The 24759-nt window shown below is 36.9% G+C and overlaps 1 protein-coding gene across 9 annotated transcripts in view; it reads right to left on the reverse strand.

Annotated features, from left to right (window-relative positions):
• Positions 1-24759, reverse strand: part of HDAC9 (histone deacetylase 9) — a 1025726-nt gene that overhangs the window by 576588 nt on the left and 424379 nt on the right. For 6 of the 9 annotated variants that reach the window (XM_010835593.1, XM_010835596.1, XM_010835590.1 and 3 more), the window contains one exon: positions 7679-7741. In XM_010835593.1, the coding sequence (XP_010833895.1) occupies positions 7679-7741 (63 nt within the window). The other 3 variants (XM_010835594.1, XM_010835595.1, XM_010835597.1) reach the window with 3 other exon arrangements.

Genomic DNA, 24759 nt, shown 5'->3' on the forward strand with positions numbered 1-24759 from the left:
TTAAATGTAGTTTTCATTGGATTTAATTATTGGATATTTTTAAAACACCATATATAAAAGGCCCATCACTTATTTTTACTATGGAAAATTTAACATGGATATAAGGAATGGAACTGATATTTTTATAAAACGTAAGACTGACTTAGTTTTGTATTCATCAAGCACTGAACATAAAGTTCTCTGATAACACTTAAAAGTACACATAGTTTAGTATTGTTAAAAAAAATTGTTTTAATTACATTTGTTTTGTGCAACTGACTTAGTGGAAGAAGAATGGAATTAGTGGGAACAAGGTATTTTCTTGTCCTTTCATATCCCAATTGTCTATCTCCCAAGATCAGAACTGCCCATTGTAAGGGCGTTTCACATCCCAAGCTAATATCCACTAGTACAGCAACTTCCTTTTAAGAACTGGATAGACCACAATACTGACACACTGTTTTGAAACACATGCCAAAATATCTTTGAATTTCATCTAAAGAAGGCTTGTTTTAAAAGTCATTCTATGGACTTTTACAGCAATTAAATTGTTTTCAAAGTATTCTAATTCAGGAAAAAAAAATGTTAAAACGAAGTTACCATCCCAGATTGTTAAAATTGTTCATTACTCTGAAAATGTAATGACTATAGCAACATACTGGCAAAGAAATTGCTTTCTGAATATTTTAAAGAAAATCCTCCCTTAATGTACTGAAAAAGTTTACACATTCTTTAAAAATTTCTTGCAATACTTTCTGTATCTCTCAAAGCCAACAATAAATGAGTATTTTACTCAAATTTCCAATGAAAGCTTTAATGCACCAGTCCATAATGTTGATTTTCCTCCTTCCCAAAAAAGAAAAAATGACGACTTGCAGCCTAAAGGGACCCAGTCTTCTTCCACAATTACTTCAGTCTCTTTAGTATTAGGGAGTCCTAACAACAGAGAGTACTAAGTAAGAATTTCTATTCTATAATAGTAAAAAAAAAAAAAAAAAAGATCAGTGTTTAAATGGATGTATAGCTTCATGAAAATGTAGTAACACAATTCAACGGAAAGAGAAATTACACAGTCCACTTCCTTCACTTATTTGTATTTTGACAAATTACAAACTAAAGAAAATTACAAAGAAGAAAATTCCAACCACCAACCAACACCGTAGCAGCAAATGGAGTCCAGCTAACATCATCCATTCTGCTTACCCTTTCTTCGTTCTTCTGGAAGTCAGAGTATTAGTTGCAGGCTCCACCTTCCCTGGCTCAGTCATGGTCTGAAGGAGCTATCATAGTGGTCTCAATCTTCTTTTCAACGACTTACTAATATAAGGGCAGGTGATGTTCTTTTGGTCAGTGAGTTATTAAAGAAAACTTGCTAGAGAGCTTCTTAGAAAAACTTCCTTCCTTAAGAAAACATCTAAGGAGGCAAAGTTTTCTCATCTATGTCTCTGGAATTTATTGTGTATGTAGACAATGTCTGGAATTGCTACAATCAACTTTAGACTACTGGAGGAAAGAGACTTATGATGATACCAACTCTAAGACCAGCAGTACTGGTAGAACTATGAAGAACCTGACTGCCATTGATATGACTGATTACCGAGCTATTTTACTAAATGATAAATTATCTTGTCACTGTTACTTCAAATTGGATTTTCTGTTACTTGCAGTAGAAGACTAACCAAGCTTCTGTATCTAATACTTACAGTTAATCAGTGTTAGTATTTCGGCATAGTAGCTTCATGTGTGAGCGTGCAAGAAACACTTTGGAAAATATGGGCATTTTATAAAAATTCATGCAAGGCAAAAATCATGACAATGAAAACAGAAGTCCCCCTACCACCACCATGCACAATTTCTTCCTGATTTTCTTCTATTTATATATTAATTATTCTGCGAGATAGATAAAATAAACTTTTACAAAATGAGATATCACCAGTCATTTTTATTTAAAAAAATAAATTCAAATGAATTTAATAATGAAAAACTGCATTTGAAAAGACAATAAACATACTAAATGCTTCCTTTCTATATGAGGTACTATTTCCAAAAGATATGTCTAAGATTAAATGAAAAAACTATTTAAAAGAAATCAGTGTTTGGAGTCTCTTTTTTTTAAACCATGTGTTTCTATTTTAAACAGCAGGGAGTCTGTCCCTGCTCAGAAAGGAGCCAATATTAGTGCTTTCACACATCCCCACATCTCACCTCTCCCCAATGCCTCACATTGATGAGAGCTTTAGGAATATTTTTACATTGCCCTACTTCATAAAATTTGCTTTTCGTCCTACAACCACAGTCTCACATTTGTTTAAAAGGATTCAATTTTTGCCCCATTAACCTAACTATGCTTTCTCCTCCTCTTCTGACTACATTTCACTTTTGGCTTTTGTTTAAAGTTCTTTTTTTCCCCACCATTGTGTGGGCTTCCCCGTCAAGCCGTCTGGGTCGTGGTTGAAGATGTCTAACTTGCCTACATATTTTCTCTATACTTTAATAACATCTCGCTGGAGTGGAACATTAGGTTGCACTTCTTTTACAGCTTCTGAGCTTTTCCTCCATTATCTTCTGGCATGGAGTGCTGGGTAAATTTGATAAGCCTTGAGTTTCACACATTCTCTCCCCACCCCCTCTCTCTTCTATTGCAGATCTTTGCTTTACTTGCCTGAACCCCTGAAGAATTATTTAGCATTTGAAATTCAATAGCCCAGTTAGGATATGACTCTGTGCTGAGCACTTGCAGCAAATTTTCCTAAAAGATGAGAATTCTTTCAATATGCAGATTTCTTTCTTTTTTCCCCCTTGTCAGTGAAATAATCTTTATTTTTAGAAAATAATCTTCTGTTTCAATGTTTTAGAATATCAACTTCAGGACATAATAACTCTTATGGTACACTGTCTTATTACTGATTTCTCTCCAATTGCTTTAATCCATTTTCCTTTTTCAGTCCCTCTGATTGTCTCCAGCCTTTCCTCTTAGTTGGTAAAAATTTTCACTGGTATCTATTCTGTTTCCTGCTATTTCTAATGAATATTTTTGTTCTATAATTATCATGCTTTTTTTCATTCTAAATTTGTTTTCCTAGACTTAAAATATCCTTTTCCATCCCATATTATTGGTTTAGCATCTTATCTTTGAGCTTCTGCTTTATGGAATTTATGTTCTTACTAAGGTGCTCTACTTGCAGGAATAAATTATTACATAATTTCATGGTCTCAGTGAAGTTGATGTTTTTTTCTTAGTAGGATCTATCATATTAGTTTTCGGGGAAGAATATTTCACTGCAAAAAGCTATGGGTCTTTTTGTTTCCAATTGACAGTGTTGCTCTGAAGTCTTCATTTCTCTGGAGAGGGAGCATTTGTTCACCTTCCTCCATCTCACCAGTTTCTCTTCCAGAATCCTTCATACTATTCCTCAGTCACACGAAAAAAACACCACCAGCACCAAAAGCTGAGGATATCCACTCAGTTTGCTTCTCTCCAGTTATGGGAATGTTAGTGAGAATTTTCAGGAAGCTGTCAACTTGTCAGTAAAATTCTAAGGAAGAAGAGAATTCAGGCCCTGTTAAGTCTCTCAGCTCTGATCAAAGATCCCTGCTTCCATTTTTCCTTTGACTGCCAGTTTCTGAGATATGTTGCATTAGGTCAAATCATTTTCTTTGCCCAGTTAATGCTAAGTGTTGTGTATGGGGCGTGGGGGTAGACAGTTTATACTATTTTAGGATTACTTCATTATTAATCATTGGTGGGACATAATATAGTACATTTTCAAATTTCTCATCTCAAAAATCAGCTTTTTAAATTCAGAGTTTGGGCTTATCATAGTCTTCTGAGGGATTTATTGAATTTCCTTACTTAAAGGACACAACAATTACGCCACCTGTGTTACCCACAGAAAAATATAATACTCATTCTCGTCCCCATTCTCAACGGGCCTACTCATAACCAGCTTTTTGCTTATCAAATATTTCAATTGATAACAACCTTGTAAGTAAAGATAACCTGAGTTAGAGGATGGGAAAAATAGTGATTATGGGGAATGCCAGAAGTGATTCTTGACATGACAGGGGCATTTCACAGACTTACATTTTCATAATTAGATTCTGCTTTCCAAGTAGACATAAATGACTACTGAATCTTAAATGTTCATTTTCCCTCGATAATACACACCAAGGAGATGAAAGGATTCTGAAAGGGGGAAGAGACATTTTCCTTAAAAGAAATTCAGAATTTAGATTTCAATGTTTTTCTTTTATACCCTAAAATAAGAATACATAGTGAAAACAGGAGTTTTCCTTATTGTAAATGTGTTTTACAATGATGCTGTACAAACTCTAGGAAATTCTTTCATAATAATCATTCCAATATCATCTGGATGGCTCTGCTGTCCAACATATTAAGCAACAAGCCTGGCAATAGGGCAACACCTCGTATTCTGCCAGCCACTGCTCAGTGACCTGAGTCAGTGCTTGTACATGCTTCAGCTTCTGCCACTTATCACTTACATTGGCCCACACAGCCACAAAAGTGGAGACTGACCTGGCAAGATGTGTCACTCATACCGAACTGCAAGATTCAATATTATAAAACATTTTTAGTAAAAAAAAAAAAAAGAAAAGAAAAAAACACTAGCAGACTACATTGTAGAACCTAATTCTACCTTAGATGTTTAGCGTGGCTGGGTCAGAATTAGGAAAAAACGGAACCATAAAAAGCACTTGTAATTCAATAGTGTATAAAGAGCTCTGAAGTACAGTCATCGATATTAATGCATAGTATCCAACATAACTAGAAAAACAAATAGGAACTGTAAAGCAATGACTAACAAGAAAACACAGCTTTTCAAACAACTAATCTCAAGAAATCTGCTGGGATTTCACTGTTAATTCCGCAACTTCTTTGCCTTTGAATATTATGTAATAAAACATTTCATAGCATACAGACACACATGCGCGCAAGCTACTCTGATTAAAAGTCACCATTTGCTCAAGGAGAGAATTTAATTCTTATCAGACCAGGAAAACAAAACCAAACCCTGATTTGTAAGGTAACTAAGGAAAATTTATCAAAATAAAAAGTCATTCACCCATGTGATGTACAATCTATAGCTTATCTGGCTCATTCGGCGAGATAGATCTTGGTACTGAAGAACCAGAAACCCAAGCTCATTCACTAAAAGTATTAATAAAAAATAGTGAGAACACACGTTAACAACATGTTACCTTTGACCTTCACAGGAATGCCAAGAGGTAAGCAGGAGGACATCTTTATTCTTTAGGTTACCAGTGAGTAAACCAGTTTCACAATTTAGCAGCAGAGCTCTGGCTAGAACACAGAGCTCTCAGCTCCTAGAATAGTATTCCTTCCACCTTGCACTGCTACAGTGTATCTTTTTTTCTTTCAGATCCAACAACTCCATCAATTTCTAACCCTTTCAGTCACATCTATGCCACTGGTCCAAAGAGGAACAAGATTTGTAGCTAAATGTAAACAAAAACACCCCTAATGTAGCAATTAAAAGGCAAGCCCTACCAATATGGGTCACCAGCATCTCTATCACTTCCCCTTTCCCCTGTATCAGTGATAACCAAAGTTTGCTGCATATTAGAATTACTCAGGATTTAAAAAACCCCAGTGTCCAGGCTGTTTCTCATACCATTTAAATAGAAACACTAAGAGGCAGACCCCCAGACACCAGCATTTTGTAAAATACTCTTAGTGACACCACCTTTGAGAGTCACTGCCTCAGCAGCACACAAGACTAGGGGAATTAAACTTAAGGGCATATAATAATATGCTAATAAACAAAACCAAAAGTTACAGGACATGGTAGGAAGAACGCAAATGTCTTCATGTTTCAAATTTAAAAATAAAGAGAACTTGGAGTTTCCTTATGTATACCAGACAGGTTTGGGAGTGTTTGTCAATTGACATCACGTTTCATTTATTGGTGCTTACATGTTTCTTCCTGTAAAACTGACAACAGCACAGACAGTCTCAAGCGGGTCCCTGCTTGAAAATACTGTTGCTTTGTATAAAAAAAATCATGAAATGTCAGGAAAATGACAATCTCAACTGAAAGTGGAGTAAATTTGTGTGTAATTATCAGATACTGAGAAAAAGTGAAGCTTGCAAACACCTGTAGCAAGGTTCGGTGCTACCAGACAGTCTCTGCTTGAAAGGCACAGCTTGTTTTCTACCATATGAAAGAAATAGTAAACTTGTAACACAGAGATAAGGACTAAAAGGACAAAGTGTAGTACTGAACAGACATCTAAAATAGCAATTTAAATAGAGCTGGTAGATATTTACAAATAAAATGCTAAGTGACCAGTTCCATCAGAGACACACAGGCTGAGCCCTCCCCATGCTTCTGTCGGCTTTGCAGGCGCAAAGGTAATAAACTATACTGACATTCTGGTATGTTTGCTTTCAATAAGCAGGCACCACGAATTAATGTAAGTCCTGTCACTTAAGTGTGAACATACCAAAATGACCCAAAATTGATCTTTTACTCTGGAACAGAAGGATCCTAAAATCATTCCAAATAACCGAGCTTCAAAGAGAACTTGCTTCAAACACAGATACAGAGATGAGAAGGCGTTCAATGCTAAAACAGATATGAAGCCAACCTGTGGAATCTTTCTTTCCCATCTAGTTCTACCAAGTAAACGCTGCTTTATGCCACATTCTTAATATGGAAATCTAGGTGGTGATCTATAATTATGATTAAGCCCACACAGAAACACAGAAGATGTGAGGGAGAACTTTAAGCCAATTTAGACTGAAGCATTCGGAAGAGAACCAAGACAAAAAGTCCCTCAGGCTTTCAGAACTAGCTAGGGATAAATATGAAAAGCAACAATTACAAGTACCCATGTACCGTGCTATTGCCCTGAGAGTCTGCGCTTTTAACAAACAGAAACTGATAAAGCTGACAAGCTTCATCTCCCATCAGCTCAGCTTCTTGAAGGCACAAGCATATACAACAGAGAAACTAGAAATCGGAGTCTGTTTCTGTTATTCTTTAAAATGTTGCACCTGCACATAACACCTTTATATGTGTGTTATGCCACTGCATCTGCCTGACAATGCTAGACTCCCCAAAAGCTTTGAAGACGATTAAAATAACCATCTGCTAATAATAATTTTATTTCATCCTTAAGAAGTTTCATTTCGGGCTGGGGAAAAAAAGCCAAATTAAAACTACCTTCACAACTCTTGTAGCAAACACATTTCAAAAGGTAGGTCTATAAATAGATGTGATTCTGTAGGCACACTGTAAATATAAAATCATCTGGCTAGAGACGGCTGCAAGGGAAACTGTAGCCCCAATATGAACTTACCTGATTTTTAAAGTCCCACTAGAACACACATACAGTCAGTAAACATCTCCTCTTTCTAGTTGCACGGTCAGTCAGTTGCAAAACACCCCCAACTACATTTTACTTAACTCAGTCCCATCCTTCATCAGAAGCTTGGCGATTTCATTCAGAAGCAGCCTGTCCCTGAGCACACTGAATATGCACGGAAACAGCAATGGAAGGGATCTAAGTTAAACCTTCCAGATGCACCAAGAAAATAGCAACATCAACACCAAAAAGCAGCAAACCCTTAAGAGAGGCGCTTCCCTGAGCTGCATTTCCCAAGTCAGCCCCCTTTTCACACAGAAAACGGCTCAGTGATGAAGAAAGATCTTACCTGAGCTGATCATACTGTGCATTCTCTGCTGAGCCAAGAGCTGCTCTCGTCCAGCCACCCCATCTGAAGAAAAACACGAGTCAGTCTCGTAAATTGTCTGCAGCATATTCCAATCACTCTTACTTCAGCTACATGAAAGATTCATCGCTGCTCAGTGCACGGGCCCCAGGAGCTACCCTGGCTGGTCCTCCCTCCTCCCCAAGGAAAAGCGGCAGAGGATCAACTTCAACAATGATTTCCTTTCTGTTCAGAGGGACACGCACTTTTCAGAAGACCTGAACACTTTTCCTAGGTTACCAACCTGTGTACAAAGCAGAAAGGACCCAGTGGATGCTAGGGCTCTCTGGAGTTTAGGCTATCCCGGAAACTAAAAGCAGGTGGGAACTAGGAGTGTGCTTCAGGGTTATTGCTTTATCAGAGTAAGTAGAAAAATACTAACTCTACCCACGAGAAAAAGAAACCAATTAAACCTGGCTTATAGTTCCTCAGGCTGCTAGAGTTTCCTTGTAGAAACCGTCAGTCAGTCCTGCCAGTGGCTTCAGCCGGTGCCCTTCTGCTATCTGTGTGTGTGTCTCTTCCTCCTCTCTGGTCTCTCTCAGCTCAAGTTGGCTAAAGCTAGTGATAATCCATTTGCATATGAATCAACAACAGCATGGCCCACAGGCACAGAAATAGAACAATGGTCGGCCTGAGCCAAAAATAGGTCAAGCATGGCCGAGTGATTGGAGCCTGCATTAATGCATTTAAAAATACCCCAGCAAACCCAGCTGTCCAGCCTCTATCTTTCAAACCATAATTCTCTATTGCAGGGCCTTAAAAGCCATTAACTCTTTCCTCCCTTCAAGCTTGCTTTACACACTGTGTTTCCATACTGGCGATTTCCTTCCAAAGAAAGGAAGGGGGGGGATGGGGATCAAGAATCATAATTCTAAGAGGGCAAATGCACATACATTTCATTTCATTTTATTTTTGTAGTATGTGTTTTTGGAAGAGAGAGGAGAGAAGTGCAGAGCTCTGTATTGGTTCTAAAATAATACTGGAAGCTTTTGCTCATAATGTGGTTTCTGCCTCACCCACGCACAGCAATCCTGGTGTTCTATTTTTGTTGCCTGTTTCTCTGGCTACACTGCAGTTGGCTGTAGCACTAGAAGCTTTTCTGCCTTCTAGTTTCAAGACTGACAGGAGATTTAGTAGAGGTAGTTTCAGAAAACAAGCACATCCCAGCAAAAAATGTTTATGAAGGACTGGCTTGATTTTTTTACTTGCTGTTTAATATAAGGCAACTGTCCGCTTCACAAATCTTAATGCAATCTTAGTACCACCTATTATATCCTATTCAGTTTCTATTATATCTAAATTTTTAAAAATGTGTGTATATATGAATATATATGTGAGTGTGTGTGTAAATACACACACACTCACATATATACACAACTTAGACCTAAAAATGTTCCATTTCAGCCTTTCAGGCTAAATTCAATTCACCTGCAAAAAGAAAAGAACATGTTGGTACTTTTCTAATGGATGGTGCAGAACTACTGCATGTAAGCACCTGTGGTTCAATAAATATATACAGTCCCCAGCTCTGATGTTCAGCATTCATCTCTACACTGATTGCCTGAAATACAGACCTCACTTTTCTGTAGAAATAGTATTTATAATAGTTGATATATTCCCAGACCAACACATATTGTGGAACTCACCTATAAAGTAAATAAGCTACAGAATTTAGTACTAAAAGTTCTATAGTTTCTGGTGTATCCTTACAACATCTTTTCTATGTGAGGAATAAATTCTACATCATAAATTGACTTGCTAGCTTCAAGCAAATTCCAAGGGCAAATCCCAAAGTGAAAATCCAATGGTCTAGGAGATAGTCTCCTTTTTCTAAATTAAATCGGCAAGAAAAATAAAATTCCTAAGGCACTGGTAGCAGCACAGAAAGAAAGGGAAACAGGAGAGTGTTTCACGGTTCCCAGGACAATCAGATGAAGGAGGAATGTTCATCAACCAGAGTGTGAGGCAGAAGAAAAAGAACAAGGAGACAAAGTTTTGGTGAAAAGGAGGAAGCATGTTAAGTCAATGGGCAGGTTAAATAGTCACTGTTAAAAAATGGCACTAAATTTTCCTTCTCTCATATATTAACTTCTACTTATTGCACAATTCCCAGGTGGCGACAGTGGTAAAGAACCAACCTGCCAGTGCAGGAGACTTAAGAGACCTGGGTTTGATCTCTGGGTCATGAAGATCCCCTGGAGGAGAGCATGGCAACCCACTCCAATATTCTTATCTAGAGAATCCCATAGACAGAGGAGCCTGGTGGGCTACAGTTCATGGGGTCGCAAAGAGTCGGACATGGCTGAAGCGACTTAGCACACACACATTGCACAATTATATTTGAACAGATAAATTACAAGATTTTTTTAAAGAGTTAGTCCAAATTACATTTGACTTAAGCAAAACAAGAAAACCTTATGCTCCTGTCAATGGGAAAAACTATTTAATTTCATCTGCTATTATAAGTAAACCTTCACTCTATTAAGACATTGGTGCTTAAAATTCCAGAAATGGAAATTTTGTGGATCTGGCAACTTAGAGATTATATAACCAATCACAGCATTTTAGACCTGGGAGGACATCTATAATGATGTCCAAACTCTCTGTCCCACAGGATGCCAGGGTACCTGGGAGCTGACTCACAGTGTTCTCCAGAAGAGGTTCTTCCCTGAACCAGAGCAGCCTAATTTTCATCTTCTTACTTTGAATAATGATTTCTTTTGAATAATGACTTCTTGTGTTAAAACAAAAATTAAGGAAAAAAGTATGGTGTATGGTGACAAGATGGTAACTAGACTTATCATCACTATCATTCTGTAATGAATGGCAATATCTCAAAACATTATGCTGTGCGCCAGGAACTAACACAGTGTTATAGGTCAGTCATACTCTGAAGACAAACTCATTAAAAATAATCAGATTTGTGATTACCAGAGTAGAAGGGTAAGGGGAAAGGAATTGGATGAAGGTGGTCAAAGGTACGAACTTCTAGTTATAAGATAAAGAATACGGATGTAATGTACAACATAATCATTATATTACATAACACATAATTAGTTAATTAATATATGATTAATATAATTAACACTGTTGTCTATTATTTAAAAAGTTGTGAAGAGAGTAAATTCCAAGAGTTCTCATCACAAGAAAAAAATGTTTTTATTTTCATTTTATCTTCTATCTATAGTACATAATATATCAGATGGATACTCACTAAACTTCTTGTGGTAATCATTAATGCTGTACGTAAGTCAAGACATTATGCCCTACACCTTAAACATAGAGTGCTGTATGGCAATTATATCTCAGTAAAACTTGAAGGACAAAAAAAATAATTGATCTAGTAGGAATGGTCTCCCTAATTTACACATGAAGAAAGTAAAGAAACATTTTAGGGTTATGAAGGATGCAAAAAGCATTCATTAATGGAGTTCTGACAAAAGAGACTTGCTTAGTTTCTAACAGGTAGTCTAGCCTAGCAGGACCAGCATTCACGTTCTCAAGCCTGCCATTTCATCCCTTATAATGCAAATAAGTATCTGAGACATTCGGAATAAACTTTAATATTATATACTTATGAAAAATAGAATCATTCAATTGTCTCAGTGATTTTAAACAGAATACATAAAATTAGTGATAAACATACAAGAGAGATGACAAAAATTCTAGTACAGGGACTTCCCTGGAGGCCCAGTGCTTAACAATCCACACTCCCAGTGCAGAGCACCTGGGTTTAACCCTTGGTCAGGGAACTAGATCCCACGTGCCGCAACTCAGACCTGGTGCAGCCAAATAAATACATAAATATATTTTTTTAAAACACATACTTTCTCTTTAAAAAAATCCTAGTACAGAATTTCCCTGACTAACGTTGTGGTTACTTCCCAATAAACCCCTTCATGAAAAATATCATTAAGTCAAAATGTGTTTAATGTACACTTAACCCACCAAACATCATAGCTTATCCTAGCCTACTTTAAACAGGCTCAGAACACTTATGGAAATCTACAGTTGGACAAAAGCATCTAATACAAAGCATATTTTACATGGAGCATTGAATATCTCGTGTAATTGACTGAATACTGTGCTGAAAGTGAAAACTAAATGTTGTCAAGCATATTGGTTATTTACCCAGTGGTCACTGTGGCTGACTAGGAACTGTGGCTCACGGCTGCTGCCCAGCATCTTCAGAAAATATCAAAAGGCCTATCGCTAGCACAGAAAAGATCAAAACGCAAACTATGGTTTCTACTAAATGCTTATCTTTTTCACACTGTAGTAAAGTTGAAAACTGGTAAATGGAACTGAAACCATGCATAGTGATTAGTCAAATCTATTTCACCTGCCTGGACTAATCAAGGTTGTTTTAATATTTGCATGTCCTCCAAGAGCACATGGCCTAAATAGTAAAATGTTTGCCCAAGAAGTTTTCCAAAAACCTGGAGTCAGCTGCATATAATTTGAGCTGAGTTGGTTAAGACTGGGTAGGACCACGGACTCTTCAAATGGGCATGCCCAGTGTTCACAAAGTGACCTTCTGAACGTGTAGGAGCCTGTAGCTTAGTTGCACCTGCACCTGAAGATAATCATTGCACCTTTTTCCAATCACCTCTCCCCAGGCTTCCCAAGCTCCCCATGCCTCAGATGCCCCTGTTTTTCTTATTCTTTATCCCATCAATAACCCTAGCCCTTGGTCTGTGAGATTTGTTCTTTTGTCTTCTCACTGGGCTGCCTTTCCAATAAGTCCTCTCTCTGCTGAAAATCTCCAGGGGCTCAGCGTTTTGGCTTGCTGTGTGTCAGCAGGATGAACCTGGTTCGGTAACTGAACCACTGACCCTGGGGACCATCTGTATTGACATAGTATAAATCTCTTGTCGTTTTTATTCCCTCAAACTATGATTTACAGAAATATTCACCAAGCTTTTATAGTCATACAAAATAAAATAAGTGAAACTCAAAAGAGTAATTATCCATTCTCAGAGGTCCCCAGATAGGGCAATCCACATAGAATGGTACAAATAATGGATCTTCTTCACTCTGATCAAGTTATATAATTTCAGGTTTATTTATATTTCATCCATGCATTCTTTCAGCATGTTTTGTCGTTAGCAGACTTGTCTTTCAACTCTTGATAGTGAAAACTTAGCTTAGAGCAAAAAGACACAGGACACTTATATAAAATAGATGCCACTTGTTTCTGGGGGGGGAAACAGCATCATTAAAATCACCACCAAGTATATTGATTACCTCTATTATCTAAGAACTTAAATATCAAGAATATTGAAGTAATTCTTCTCACACCATCTCAATAAAGTCCTTAAAGAAATGTGACTAACTTTCCTTCTGGGTATTTGCAAAACCAATTTTACTGACTAGGAAAAAAAGATACTACCTTTCATATTATAAGAACTATAACAAGTTAATACAAATGTAAGGCTAGAATAGATGGGTAGTTTTAAAATTTTAATATAACAAATTTCAATTCAATTTAATAAACATTTTGGAAACTGATCTAAATATTACATTTACTTAATATGTAAAAAAGAATAGGGCAAAATATTTCAAATAGGCATTCAATCCTAATGCAAACTGTCATTCAAAAGTAATTATGATAATTCCAATTCTTTTTAAGGATATATAGGAAGATGAAAAACAATTTAAACATTTAAATTCAATTTTACTTAAAATTTTAAATTATAGCTTAAAAAATCTATATGGCATCAAAATATTTCCACAAATAAAATGAATACAGAAAACTCCACTGGAAAAAAAGCAAAGAAGGTGCTATAACCTGATCTATTCCTCCACCATAATACATCCTCTGTTCATCTATAATCAAGCAGAGACTTTTCATGTACTACCAAATCCTATGGTTTTAGAATCTAGATGCAGTAAGATTTAAAACTCATTTGCCTGAAATACTAAATAGTGCTTTAAAAGAAGCTATAAATTACTCATCCAGAGCTTTAACTCCTCCATGTACTCTTACTCACTCATCTTGCTGCTTCTCCTATCCTCACATTTCTCAAAGTATTGTCACAGCGATGAAGTTACATACACTTACCTGCAGGCAACTGACTTAATTCCTTGACCCCAGAGGAACAGCAAGGAGAGGGAGAGTACAATGTACTAATTTTTTATTTTGAACTAAGTAGCTTATTTTTCTGAAATTTCTGTCTCTTGGAAAAACATGAAAAATTCTCACTAAATGTGTTGCTGTTGTTTAGTCACTAAGTCATGTCTGACTCTTTGGCAACCCTATGGAGTGTAGCCTGCCCAGGCTCCTCTGTCCGTGGGATTTCCCAGGCAAGAATACAGAGTGGTTGCCATTTCCTGTTCCAGGAGATCTTCCTGATTGACCTAGGGATTGAACTCGTGTCTTCTGCCCTGGCAGGCAGCTCCTTTACACTGAGCCACCAGGGAAGCCCTCTTACTAAATAGTGGATAATCAATTCACAGGTCATTCCTCTATAACAACCTAATTGATTACCAGATGATCTTCAGATAAGGAAAAATTCCCTGGATGCAAAGGGTCTGCAAAAACACATGAGCAGTGAAATTCCAGGGAGACTGTTCCAAATGAAAACAAAACAACTTCCATAAAAACCCTAGAATTGTTGGCTTTGTTTTGACTGAAAATCATTTCTTCTCTAACTCTTCCCTTCAAACCGGATGGATTGATCCATGATTTATTCTATTTTTAGAGGATTATAGAGCATCAGGATCATCCAGAAACTTGTTAGAAATACAATTTATTGGGTCAGAACTATTAAATGAAAATCTGTGGGGGAAATCTGAATTATAAAAGCCCTTCGAGTGATTCTGATGCATAAGAAGTTTGAAAACTAGTAGATAAGATCATCCTTTCCAAAGCAATGATTAGATGGCTAAAGATACAAATAAATTATCTAGTTTGGGTCTAATTTCAAATTAAGCATTATTATTATAGTATAGTTTTTCAAAATGAAAATAAACTTGATAATAGACTGAAGAAGACCATTTAATACTGATTTTGTATTTCAAATTGTATATCCTTGGCTAACCTATACTATGTTTACCAAACTATGTATATACAAGGTATTTATAACACTAGAAACTTTTAGTAGAAATCTTAGTTGCAAGAAAAAATGCTATTTTTGGCTATAGGGCTATGAAAATAAAAATTTGGGGAGAATTCCAATTAAGTAAAATCAGTATTCTAAACTTTGCTATTTGGCAAACTTCAAATTTTTAATTTTATATTATACTACAAAGTATGTTTCATTCTTATGTAGCAGCACCTTTAATATTCATCCTCTTGGAAATAGATGTGATTCTGATTGCCAAAAACTAATATTCATAATTATGATCTGGATAGATACTATAGTTGAGAGCTATGTGCTTGGTTGCTCAGTCATGTCCAACTCTTTGTGACCCCATAGACTGCAGCACGCCAGGTTTCCCAGTCAATCACTATCTCTGGAGCTTGCTCAAACCCATGTCCATTGAGTCAGTGATGCCATCCAACCATCTCGTCCTCTGTTACCACCTTCTCTTCCTTCCTTCAACCTTTCCAAGCATCAGGGTCTTTTCCAGTGAGTCAGTTCTTCCCATCAGGTGGCCAAAGTATTGGAGTGTCAGCTTCAACATCAGTCCTTCCAATGAATACTCAGAATTGATTTCCTTTAGGATTGATTTGTTTTGATCTCCTTGCAATGCAAGGGACTCTCAAGAGTCTTCTCCAGCACCACAGTTCAAAAGCATATATTTTTTGGTGCTCAGCCTTCTTTATGGTCCAACTCTCACATCCATACATGACTGCTGGAAAAACCAAATAGCTTTGACTAGATGGACCTTTGTTGGCAAAGTAATGTCTCTGCTTTGTAATACTCTGTCTAGGCTTGTCATAGCTTTTCTTCCAAGGAGCAAGTACCTTTTAATTTCATGGCTGCAGTCACCATCTGCAGTGATTTTGGAGCCCAAGAAAATAAAGTCTGTCACTGTTTCCACTGTTTTTCCATCTGCCATGAAGTGATGGGACCAGATGTCACTATCTTTGTTTAGTTTTGCTATTATTTCTCATTTTGCTATTATTCTTTTGTGGAGTCTTGTGGGTTTTCTATGTAAAGTATCATGTCACCTGCAAAATAGTGACTGTTTTACTTCCTCCCTTCCAACTTGGATAACTTTCTTTTCTTGTCTGATTGTCTGGGAGTTCCAATACTGCATTTAAGTTGAAGTAGTAAAGGGGGGATCCCTGTATTGTTCCTAACTTTAGAGTAAAAACTTTCAATTTTTCACTGTAGAGTATGATGCTATCTGTGTGTTTTCCATAATATCCTTTATTATGTTGAGATATGTTCCCTCTATTGCAATTTTTTATAGAATGAAAATTTTTATCATTAATGAATGTTGAATTTTGTCAAATTCTTTTTCTGTGTATATTGAAATGATCATGTGATTTATGTCCTTCCTTTTGTTAATATGGTGTATCACACTGATTGGTTTGAAAATATTAAACCATCCTTGAGTCTCTTGAGATAAATCCAACTTGATCATCCTGTACTTTGATAAAAAGGTATAGGACTGTTTTTATGTATTGTTAGATTCAGTTTGATAATATTTGTTGAGAATTTTTGCATCTATATTCATCAAATATATTTTCCTATAATTATGTTTAGAAGTGTCTTTGGTTTTGATATCAGATTCTAGTGGTCTTATAGAATTAAGTTGGGAATGTTTTGTCTTCTTCAATTTTTTGAAATAGTTTGAGAAGGAACAATATTAGATTGTCTTTATATGTTTGTTAGAATTCACCTGTGAAGCTGTCCAATCCTAGAGTTTTGTTTGTTTGGAGTTTTTTTAATTACAAATTCACTTTCACTACCAGTGATCAATCTGTTCTAATTATCTGATTCTTCCTGATTCCTTTATTAATCATCTCAACTACTCTGAGAGACAGTGACCTATCCCTTTGTTTCTTTTTAAGTATGGCTTTTACAGATAGCATATTTCTGGATTTTTTTCCCACTCACCTCATAAAAAAGTCTCATATTTGCTAAGTTCATGGAAGGGAGAAAGTGGCTCTTGCTGGCTCACCATTTATCAAGAGCAAAAAAGTAGTATATCCATTTCAACCTTCAGAACTCTGCCCAAAGCGTATTTCCCCAGAAAAGCCTTCCCTGACCTGAACTGCTGTGAATGAAAGGACCTAATTACAAACAAAGCTAGTGGAGGTGAGCTATTTCTAAAAGATGATGCTGTTAAAGTACTGCACTCAATATACCAGCAAATTTGGAAAACTCAGCAGTGGCCACAGGACTGGAAAAGGTCAGTTTTCATTCCAATCCCAAATAAAAGCAATGCCAAAGAATGCTCAAACTACTGCACAATTACACTTACCTCACACGCTAGCAAAGTAATGCTCAAAATTCTTGAAGTGAGGCTTCAACAGTAGGTGAACCGAGAACTTTCAGATGTTCAAGGTGGATTTAGAAAAGGCAGAGGAATCAGAGATCAAATTGCCAACATCCGTTGGATCATTGAAAAAGCAAGGCTGTTTCAAAAAAAAAAACAAAACCATCTACTTCTGCTTTATTGCCTACCCCAAAGCCTTTGACTGTGTGGATCACGACAAACTGTGGAAAATTCTTCAAGAGATGGGAATACCAGACCACCTTACCTGCCTTCTGAGAAATCTGTATGCAGGTCAAGAAGCAACAGTTAGAATCAGACGTGGAACAATGGACTGGTTGCAAATTGGGAAAGGAGTATGTCAAGGCTGTATACGGTCCCCCTGCTTATTTAACTTATATGCAGAGTACATCATACAAAATGCCAGGCTGGATGAAGCACGAGCTGGAATAAGATTACCAGGAGAAATATCAATAACCTCAGATATGCAGATGACACCACCCTTATGGCAGAAAGTGAAGAGGAACTGAAGAGCCTCTTGATGAAAGTGAAGAGGAGAGTGAAAATGCTCGTTTAAAACTCAACATTCAAAAAACTAAGATCACGGCATCCGGTCCCATCACTTCATGGCAAATAGATGGGTTAACAATGGAAACAGTGACAGACTTTATTTTCTTGGACTCCAAAATCACTGCAGATGGTGACTGAAGCCATGAAATGAAAAGACACTTTCTCCTTGGAAGAAAAACTATGACCAGCCTAGACAGCATATTAAAAAGCAGAGACATTACTTGGCCTACAAAGGTTCATCTAGTCAAAGCTATGGTTTTTCCAATAGTCATGTATGGATGTGAGTGTTGGACCATAAAGAAAGCTGAGCACTGAAGAATTGATGATTTTGAACTGTGGTGTTGGAGAAGACTCTTGAGAGTCCCTTAGAATGCAGGGAGAACAAACCAGTCAATTCTAAAGGAAATCTTCATTGGAAAGACTGATGCTGAAGCTGAAGCTCCAATAACTTTGGCCACCTGATGGGAAGAACTGACTCACTGGAAAAACCCTGGTGCTGGGAGGGATTGAAGGCAGGAGGAAAAGGGAATGACAGAGGATGAGATGGTTGGATGGCATCAGCGACTCAGTGGACATGAGTTTAAGTAAGCTCCAGGAACTGGTGATGGACAGGGAAGCCTGGCGTGCTGCTGTCCATGCGGTTGCAGAGTCAGACATGACTGAGCGACTGAACTGAACAGAATTTTGTCCTTCCTTCTACCATAACATAAATCATTGGATATTTTAACACTGGCTACACATCTATTCCCCACACTAGACCTCAGCAAGTCAAGAACAGAGATGTCATTCATCTTCGTGACCAAGCCACTGCAGAGCCAAATGATAAGCACTCTATGTGTGTTACTTAAATGGATATATGCAGAATTAAATTCAGGAAATTTCCAGCGATTTTGCCTACACTCTTAAGGTTCTCCTTGGCTCTAAGGGCTAGCCTGGCTCCTGTTGCAATAACTGCACAGGATATAGTGAAAGGACTCTTCTAAAACATCAAAGCTCGAGTTAAAATAAGTTCCACTTTTACATTCTTATTGATTCAAAGAGTTCCTTTTCAGTTTTAAAGAGATCCTACATGGTCAAAATCTTTGGAAGCAGGGGACGTTATGTTTACATATTTTCTAAAGAAAAGAGAGATATATTATGTGAACTAGAAACAGGCTTCAGATAATAATTTGTATTTGATTTATGAGAACCACAGAATCACTTTTACATGAAGGGCAACTACGTAACATTCTCAATCATCTAACTTGTTGGATGGAGAAGAAGCTCTAGATTCAGACAGAATTTGACTTGATTTTTAGCTATCAGTTATTTGGTACTCATAAGCTGTATAGTTTGGATAGGTTACTTAACTTTCCTGAGTCACATGTAAATTAATGTATATACAAGCTAGATAAAAAAAATTTGAATGAATTCTTATCATACTAATATAATTCTTTAGACTGATAAACTATGCATATTCAAATTCCCTCAACTTAAAACTGGGAATATTAACATTGGCCTTGCAATATTGCCTTAATATTTAGAAATATGAATATAAAATTCATATCATTATGTCAAGAATATAACAGGTACTGAGTATACTGTATTTATTATTATTATTAGAGCACATTATTAATATATAAATCAAGAAATATGTAATTGAAGGCCTACTTAGACTTCTATATTCTTATCTAAGATAATTCCTATTTCTCAAGATGAGCTATAACACTGTAAAACAGAATATAAAGATCATTAAGACAATAAATGCTGGAGAGGATGTGAAGAGAAGGGAACACTCCTACACTGTTGGTGGGAATGTAAACTCGTACAGCCACTATGGAGAACAGCATGGAGATTCCTTAAAAATCTAAATACAGAGATACTATATGACTCTGCATTCCCACTCCTGGCATACATCTGGAGGAAAACATTACCCCAAAGGATAATGCACCCCAATGTTCACTGCAGCACTGTTTTCAAGAGCCAAGACACAGACACAAGTTAAATGTCCATCAACAGAGGAGTGGATAAAGAAGATGTGGCACGTATATACAATGGAATATTACTCAGCCATCAAAAGTGAAATAATGCCATTTGCAGCAGCATGGATGGACCCAAAGACTGCCATCCTGAGTGTAGTAAGTCAGACAGAGAAACAGAAACATCATATGACATCCTTCATGTGGAATCTAAAAAGGCATGATACAAATGAACTTATTTACAAACAGAAGTAAACTCACAGTCTTTGAGAATGAATTTATGGTTGCTGGGGGAAAAGGACGGATAGTAGGGATAGATAGGGAGTTGGGATGGACAGGTACACACTGCTGTATTTAAAATGAATAGCCAACAAGGACCTACTGTACAGCACAGGGAATTCTGCTCAATGTTATGTGGCAGGCTGGATGGCAGGGAAGTTTGGGAGGAATGGATATATGTATACATATGTATGGCTGAGTCTCTTTCCTGTCCACTTGAAACTACCACAGAATTGTTGACTGGCTATATGTCAATACAAAATAAATAGTTAAAGAAAAAGAATATAAAGATTATTAGTTTCAGTTTCTGCTGTTTTATAAAGGAGAAAAATTGAGTGCTATATAAGCTAGATAAAAATTAGAGTGAATTCTTTTCATATTAACTCTTTAGAGTGATAGATAAACCATGTGTATTAGAAAACTTACTGATACCTGCAAAATAAGAAATGGAAATAATGAACAAGAGGGTGATTGGTATATTCCATGCTATTTTCTATGTATACTTTGTAAGACCAAATTACATATTTTAGTACAAGGAAGAGAGATTTATAATGACACTCACATGAAACAGAAAAACTTCACTGGGTACACAGAGCTACCTTTTTGTTTGTCATTTAATCAAAACCTAGGAATATCTTCAAACCACAGTACATTCCTCTACCCCCACCAGCTAATGTTTTCATTCCAGATGGCTGTGTCTATTTAAAAATCAATTAGCTAATATTAGTAATTTAACTTGAAGCTATAGCAACCTGTTTTTTATAATGAAATGGGGACTGCTGTCTTTTTATTTTGGCATTTTTCTGAAGGAAACTTTCAATAGTACTTCCGGTAAGCAGAAGGGACCATTTGGAAGCCAAATTCACATATTTTAAAGTCAACACCTTACTTGGATTGGAATTTATGACTTTTTGATTATTTGAATTATTAATAAATAAGTATTATCTTGACAGAACCCAAGTCTATCAAGGCTCCTACTCTTCCCAAGGTGGATGCAAGTCTTCGTATAGTTAAAGTAAACTGAAGCCTAAGAACAATTAGTGTTCTGAGGAATAAACGGTAGAGAACACTCAAACATAATTTAGTGTTTCCCTTTATAAGCTAGGAGAAAACATTAGTAGGAAATATCATTTAAGAACCTCAGGCATTTCACTTAAAACAAGTACTTTACTCAAAACAGGATCAACCATACAGAGCGTGTTACATTAAAAAAGAAAGAAAGAAAAGAAAACTTAAACAAGTACAAGGCATGAGAATTCACAATTACTCTCAAGAACTAGGCTAATATGGCTGACTTTGTATCTTATGGGTCAACACCTATCATCACCTATTTTAATATCCAGTCTACGATAAATCTCAAGTAGTCTTTTTATTATTTTAACTTAATCATGGATTATCATACATCTCAGAAATGTTTAACTAGTAGAATCAATAAATAGAAGACTATATTGGCTTTCAGACATCCAAATATATATGATCAAATCAACTGAAAAGAAAGAGCATGATTAAGATGATATTCAAAATTTTGAATCTGTGACCTTGAGTTTAATGTATAGGCAGCCATGATATCATCTTTTCTAATAATAAAATCTATTAACATTGAATTTTAACAGGATTAGTAATGTAGTGTCGATCTTAGAATATTTGATGGAAAAGACAAAGTACTTGATTTGTATAAATTTTAAATTTTATTTCCAGAAAAATAAAATCTCCCAGAAGCCACTATGTACATACAGAAGCAGCTCTTGTTTTCCAGGATAAAGCTTCTTACCATGGGGGTAAGTTGAATGACACATTAGATAATGTGGCCACACTTCCCTCTAAGCACATGCTTCCCACTATCTTCCTACGATCATGACAATGATGATGTCTACTGACACATTTCATAAATCAGAAAGAAAGTGAAAGTCAAAGTGAAGTCGCTCAGTTGTGTCCGACTCTTTGTGACCCCATGGACTGTAGCCCACCAGGCTCCTCCATCCATAGGATTCTCCAGGCAAGAATACTTTGAGTGGGTTGCCATTTCCTTCTCCAGGGGATCTTCCCAACCCAGGGATCAAACCCAGGTCTCCCGCATTGCAGGCAGATGCTTTAACCTCTGAGCCACCAGGGAAGCCCATACTATCAAATAGATCTCCTTTTTAACATTCATTTTCCTGTTTTTTTTTTAAACTTGCCTCATTTTTCATTAGGTTCTTCAAAACCCCTGTATCCCAAGAGTGATTATATCAATGCTTCTTAAAATGTCCTTTCTAGTTACATGAAATGATCTCTGCCTCACTTTATTTATTTATTTATTTTTTTTCTGCCTCACTTTAGGAATCATGGCCTGCTCTCTGAGACATTTATTCACACACCACCCTTTGATGCCTTTGTTTTCCCACATAGAAATCAAAAGTCAATTTTTTTTTTTCCTTGCTTCAAACCTAAGCACCTATTTCTTACCCATTAGCATCCATACACTTTCCCTCTTCTTTCTTTGTAGCATATATCAAACACTAATTCAGTGTCTTTTTCTTTGAATAATTTTCTTACTTGGAAAACTGCAGCAGCAGCAAAAGTAACAGATCTGATCAATACTTGGAAAATATATTAGGCTCTGTTCTGTTTTTAATTTTAAGAGTTTCCTATATGTATACAGGGACTTCCCTGGTGACTCAGATGGTAAAGCATCTGCCTACAATGCGGGAGACCCGGGTTCAATCCCTGGGTTGGGAATATCCCCTGGACAGGGAAATGGCAACCCACTCCAGTATTCTTACCTGGAAAGTCCCATGGACGGTAGAACGTAGTAGGCTACAGTCCGTGGGGTTGTAAAGAGTCGGACACGACTGAGCAACTTCACTTTCACTATATTTATACAACAAATATTTTTCCCTTTGACAAATAGTCATTCTTTCAATGGCTTCTGGGAAGAAGGCTCTTAGGTGTTCAAGCGAAGTGAGAGTGGCCACAACTGAGCCCAGGGAAAGTGCATGAGCTGTAGAACCAAGCAGACCTAGGTGTCAGTGTTCCCTCTGGATTGCTTTAATCTTGTGGTCTGGGGGGAATAGAAATTATGTCCTCTGAACCCTCAAACTATGTCCTAACAAATGTGTCATGTAGCTCAAGAAAAAATAAGATAAAATAAATAAGGGTTCAATATGAATTATGAAGGGATACTATTCCTTCACAGTATCCCTTCATAACCATGAAGGAAGAGAATCCCTTCATAACTATGGAGGAAGAGTATTCCTTCATAATTATGAAGGAAGAGTATTCTTTCATAATTCATATTTTTAATCCCTTAATAATATTTTTATCTTATCACATTAACTTTCATATTTTGAATAGTAGAGTAACATCTTAAATATTTAGTGCTGGAAGATAACTAAGATCAATATAAAAATACAAGCAACATCCATGCAGAGGGGCCATAGTTGAAAATATACCCCTGAAAAGTGTCAGCCAGGGAGACCCTTTAACAGTGTGATTGGGCATGCTGACATTTGTTACAGAAGATCAGGGGCCACGGTTCTGCCTCTGTTTTCAGTTCAGACCCTTTGTCTTCTCGTCAGAAATGAGAGAATCTGATCTTTTTCGCTGCCCCAACTTAACAGAGAAAATGCAGAGTGCAATCAGAACTCGACATGCTCCTGGCTGTGTGATCATGCCTCAGGAATACCCAACACGCAATCAGGCATTTGATGAACATATTGGAGGAAAACAAAACCCTTTTAGAAAACTAGTGGTGGAGAGTTGGTACTTATAGTGAGCCACAAGCAACTACAGACAAAAAGAATAATAATTTTCTGCAAAGAATAGCAAAGGTCTTGACGCAGGGGAACAACAACCAGACAAAAATCATAATGTCATAATGTGGCCCACCCAGATGAGAAACTCCAGCCTTCAGACTATGCAAGGCAAGAAATCCAGCCTCGATTGGGCACTACAGGGTACAGGTGAGATAGGAACTGAAGATTCCTTTCAGGAATTATCATTTGTCCTATATGATTTTGCTTACTCTGTGCAGTAAAGTAAATTGCTATGCAATTTATCAACTCGCATTCTAGAATTTTATAACCTTTCTAAAATCTTGAATTAAAAAGAGATTTTCTGTGTTTTGTAATGGATGCTGGGAGTAAAACCTGATTACTTGAGACAACAACTCTGATACTCAAAGTAAATAGAACCAAGTACAAACCTTATAAAACTGTTCATAGAGTTTAGTAGTTTACAGCCATGTTTGGTTAAGGATATGCATTTGATTTGGAGAAGGAAATGATAACCCACTCCAGTATTTTTGCCTAGGAAATTCCATGGACAGAGGAGTCTGGCAGGCTTCCATGGGGTCCACGGGGTCACGAAGAATCAGACACGAATCAGCAAGTAATAATAACAATGCATTTGATTAATCCTAGAGCAATATCTTGAGAGTCCCTTGGACTGCAAGGATATCAACCCTGAATATTCATTGGAAGGACTGATGCTGAAGCTGAAGCTCCAATACTTTGGCCACCTGATGCGAAGAGCTGACTCATTGGAAAAGACCATAATGATGGGAAAGGAGAAGAGGGTGGCAGAGGAAAAGATGGTTAGATAGCATCGCTGAGTCGATGGACATGAATTTGAGCAAACTCCGGGAGATAGTAGAGGACAGAGGAGCTTGGAGTACTTCAGTCCATGGGGTCACAAAGAGTCAGACATGACTTAGCAACTAAACAACAATATTCAAGTAAACCAAGCCTTGTATTTAAAATTTTTTAACACCATGATGGAAACAATAGACCCATAACAATGCACGCATCAGCTATAACATAATGCACATTCCAGAGAAAATTCATA

This window comes from Bison bison, unplaced genomic scaffold (assembly GCF_000754665.1).
Source record: "Bison bison bison isolate TAMUID 2011002044 unplaced genomic scaffold, Bison_UMD1.0 scf7180017864044, whole genome shotgun sequence".
NCBI lineage: Eukaryota > Metazoa > Chordata > Mammalia > Artiodactyla > Bovidae > Bison > Bison bison.